Source organism: Carlito syrichta, unplaced genomic scaffold, assembly GCF_000164805.1.
Source record: "Carlito syrichta isolate Samal-C Ts95f unplaced genomic scaffold, Tarsius_syrichta-2.0.1 Scaffold99471, whole genome shotgun sequence".
NCBI lineage: Eukaryota > Metazoa > Chordata > Mammalia > Primates > Tarsiidae > Carlito > Carlito syrichta.
In genome coordinates this window covers 1-2,753 of record NW_007043567.1, presented here as the reverse complement: position 1 = coordinate 2,753, position 2,753 = coordinate 1, and the positions used below count along the sequence as shown (strand labels likewise).

The window sequence follows — 2,753 nt, the reverse complement described above, 5'->3', positions numbered from 1 at the left end:
TTTTTTGATTTATTGTAGAGATGAGGTCTCACCAAGTTGCCCAGGTGGGTCTCAAACCCGCAGGCTCAGGCAATCCAGTCACCTCAGCGTCCCAAGGCGCGGGATTACAGGCTGAGCAACCGAGCCCAGCTGAAAATGATTCTTAATAAGAAAAAAAGCCTGGCTTGGTGGCTTAGCCTGTAATTCCAGCACTTTGGAAGGCTGAGGCAAATGGATTGCCTGAGTCGGTGGGTTCGAGACCAGCCTGGGCAACTTGGTGAGACCTCGTCTCTACAATAAATCAAAAATTAGCCGGATGTGGTAGCGCACGCCTGTAGTTCCGGCTACTCGGAAGGCTGAGGTGGAAGGATCCCCGGAGCCCACCAGGTTGGCACAGGGGTGACTGTGAATGTGCCACTGCACTCCAGCCTGGGTTGATGGAGTGAGACTCCAACTCAAAAAAAAAAAGGAGGCTGCTGGCTCCGAGTGGTGGCTTGCAGCTGGTGAAGGGGGCAAGAGGTAGGAGATCTTCTGGGTGGGCAGGGCCCTCTCCAGGCAGAGCCTTCCCTGCTGGGAGCATCTATGTCCTCCCCCACAACACAGAGATGGCCCGAGGTGTTGCAGAGCCAGAACCCTATGGCCTCCCTCCCAGGCGGCTCTGTCTCCGGCCCCCCCTCCCTGAGTGAATGGGCTGGAGCCCTTCTGAAACCTGCGGGACGAGTTTGGTCTAGGGGATCGTGCACTGCCAAGTCCAGCATTCTGGTTCTCATCTCGCTTCCATGTCATGCTGCCAAGTGCTCATCTCGTGTGGCCACTGTGTTCACATGTTCTGAGGCACAGCGCTTCACTCTTCGTAGGTAAATGAGCTACATTTGGTCGGTAATGGCGCGGGTGTGCAGTAGCGCTCACTCGGAGTACTCAGAACCTAGGCGGGACAGGGCTGCTTCTCCGTGTCCCACTGTAGGGTGGTCCAGCTTGGGCAGGAAAGGGTTTGCCCTTGCAGGAGCCCGTGACGTTCGGGGATGTGGCCGTGCTCTTCAGCCAGGACGAGTGGCTGCGCCTGGACCCCACCCAGAGGACCCTGTACCGAGAGGTGATGCTGGAGACCTACAGCAGCCTGGCCGCGCTGGGTAAGGCACGTCCTTGGGGCGCAGAGTCTGCTGTGAGAGCGTTTCCAGACCCTCTGAGGAGGACGTTGAGGGGCTCCTTTGGGCTCAGCTCACAGGTGGGCCCAGGGTGTGGCCATTGCCACCCTCTTGGCTGTATGGAAGGGCCTTGGCGTGGCAGAGTTGACAGGCTGCCTTTTCTGTGCTTTTCTTGTCTTCTGCCCCCATGCTCTGTCCCCCGATTCCACAGGGTGTTCCCGTTGAGAGAAGTGCACAGCCAGAGTCCTTCCTGAGACCACTTCCCGGCCATCCTCAAGGAGCGCACATTTCAGCCCCTCAGAGCAAACCTCTTCCCCTGCACTGCCCCTCTGCCCTGGGCACTGGGGCTGGATCTGTGCCGGGAGGCCCACCCATGGCTTTTTCTTGTTCATGAACAGGGGTTCTGTTCTCCAAGCCAAAGGTCATCTCCCAGTTAGAGCAAGGGGAAGACCCCTGGATGGTGGAAGCGGGAGATCTTCAGGGCACACGTCTAGGTGAGTAACAGCGGCTGCGAACTGGGTGCAGCATTTTCTGACTGCCTGGGCATGGTGAGGAGGCTGTGCTCAAGGGCCTTCTGGGTGTGCCTGGCAGGCTGGGAAGAGCATAGCCTTGCCGTCTGCTGTTTTTTTGATTCCTCGATTCACCAGGGTCAGAGGGAGGGTTGGATTCTCCCATATGGGTTGCACTTCCGTCAGGTGTCTCTTGTAATCTGCAGAATATGTAAGACAGTGGGTGATGGTGAAGGTGTTTAGGTCTTTTATCGTCTGTCTTTTCTCTTTTACTGGATTCTTTTCCTAAATTATTTCCTTAGTGTTTGAACACACCTTTTATCCTACAGTGCATCCCCTGTAGTTCCATCTTGGAGCAATCTTTTGCTTTGGCTCTTCTTGGTCTACAACTTACTACACATGATTCAGTGGGAATAAAAAAAGCAGATGTACATGTGCATATACATACATGAAGGAGGAAACAGGTATAGTCAAACAGTAACAGTTATGGAATTTAAGCAGAAGATTAATTATTTTCACTATGGCGTTCTTCTAGTTCTTTTCTGTGAACGTTTTCAAAGTCTGTTCTAGATCCCTCATAGGACCTATCACTTAGTTTCTAAAACCCCCGGGTAGCTCATTATAAGCTCCCACATTCTGCTCCACTTTGAGTTTTGTCTTTGTTTCTAGCACCAGAAGAGACTCTCTTGAGCTTGGCCACTTGTCTGGTGTTTCCCTCTGACTGGCAGGACAGAGGATTTCTGTGTCAATCTCCTGTGCGTTTCCATCCATGAACTCTGCCTCTGGATTGTTCCATTTGGTTCGACTAGTAAATTTTTTTCAGGGAGGGTTCATGTGTGCAATATCTGGGTGTGTCTAAAATTCATTGTATTTTCTCTCTGGGAATTGTCTTTTAGATCTAGAATTCTGCCATTAGTTGTTTTTATTTATTTATTTATTTTCCTGTTAGGATTGTCCAGACTTTGCTCCACTGTTTCTGGGCACTGAGTGTTGTTGATAAAAAGTCTTCTGTTAGTCTGATTTCCTTTATAACAACTTGCTTTTTCTTTTCTATCTTCTGCCTGGAATCTTTTTTTTTTTTTTTGAGTTGGAATCTCACTCTGTCACCCAGACTGGAGTG

General features: G+C 51.4%; 1 protein-coding gene across 1 annotated transcript in view; it reads left to right on the top strand.

The window, feature by feature from the left end:
* The window catches only part of LOC103266284 (zinc finger protein 879-like), a gene marked incomplete at its 3' end in the record, with an annotated part of 5,977 nt that extends 4,359 nt beyond the window's left edge, over window positions 1-1,618 (top strand). The window contains exons 2-3 of the mRNA XM_008063904.1: window positions 983-1,109; window positions 1,523-1,618. Of these exons, the coding sequence (XP_008062095.1) occupies window positions 983-1,109; window positions 1,523-1,618 (223 nt within the window). The remainder of the gene's footprint in view (window positions 1-982; window positions 1,110-1,522) is intronic.
* Between the last annotated feature and the right edge of the window lie 1,135 nt (window positions 1,619-2,753).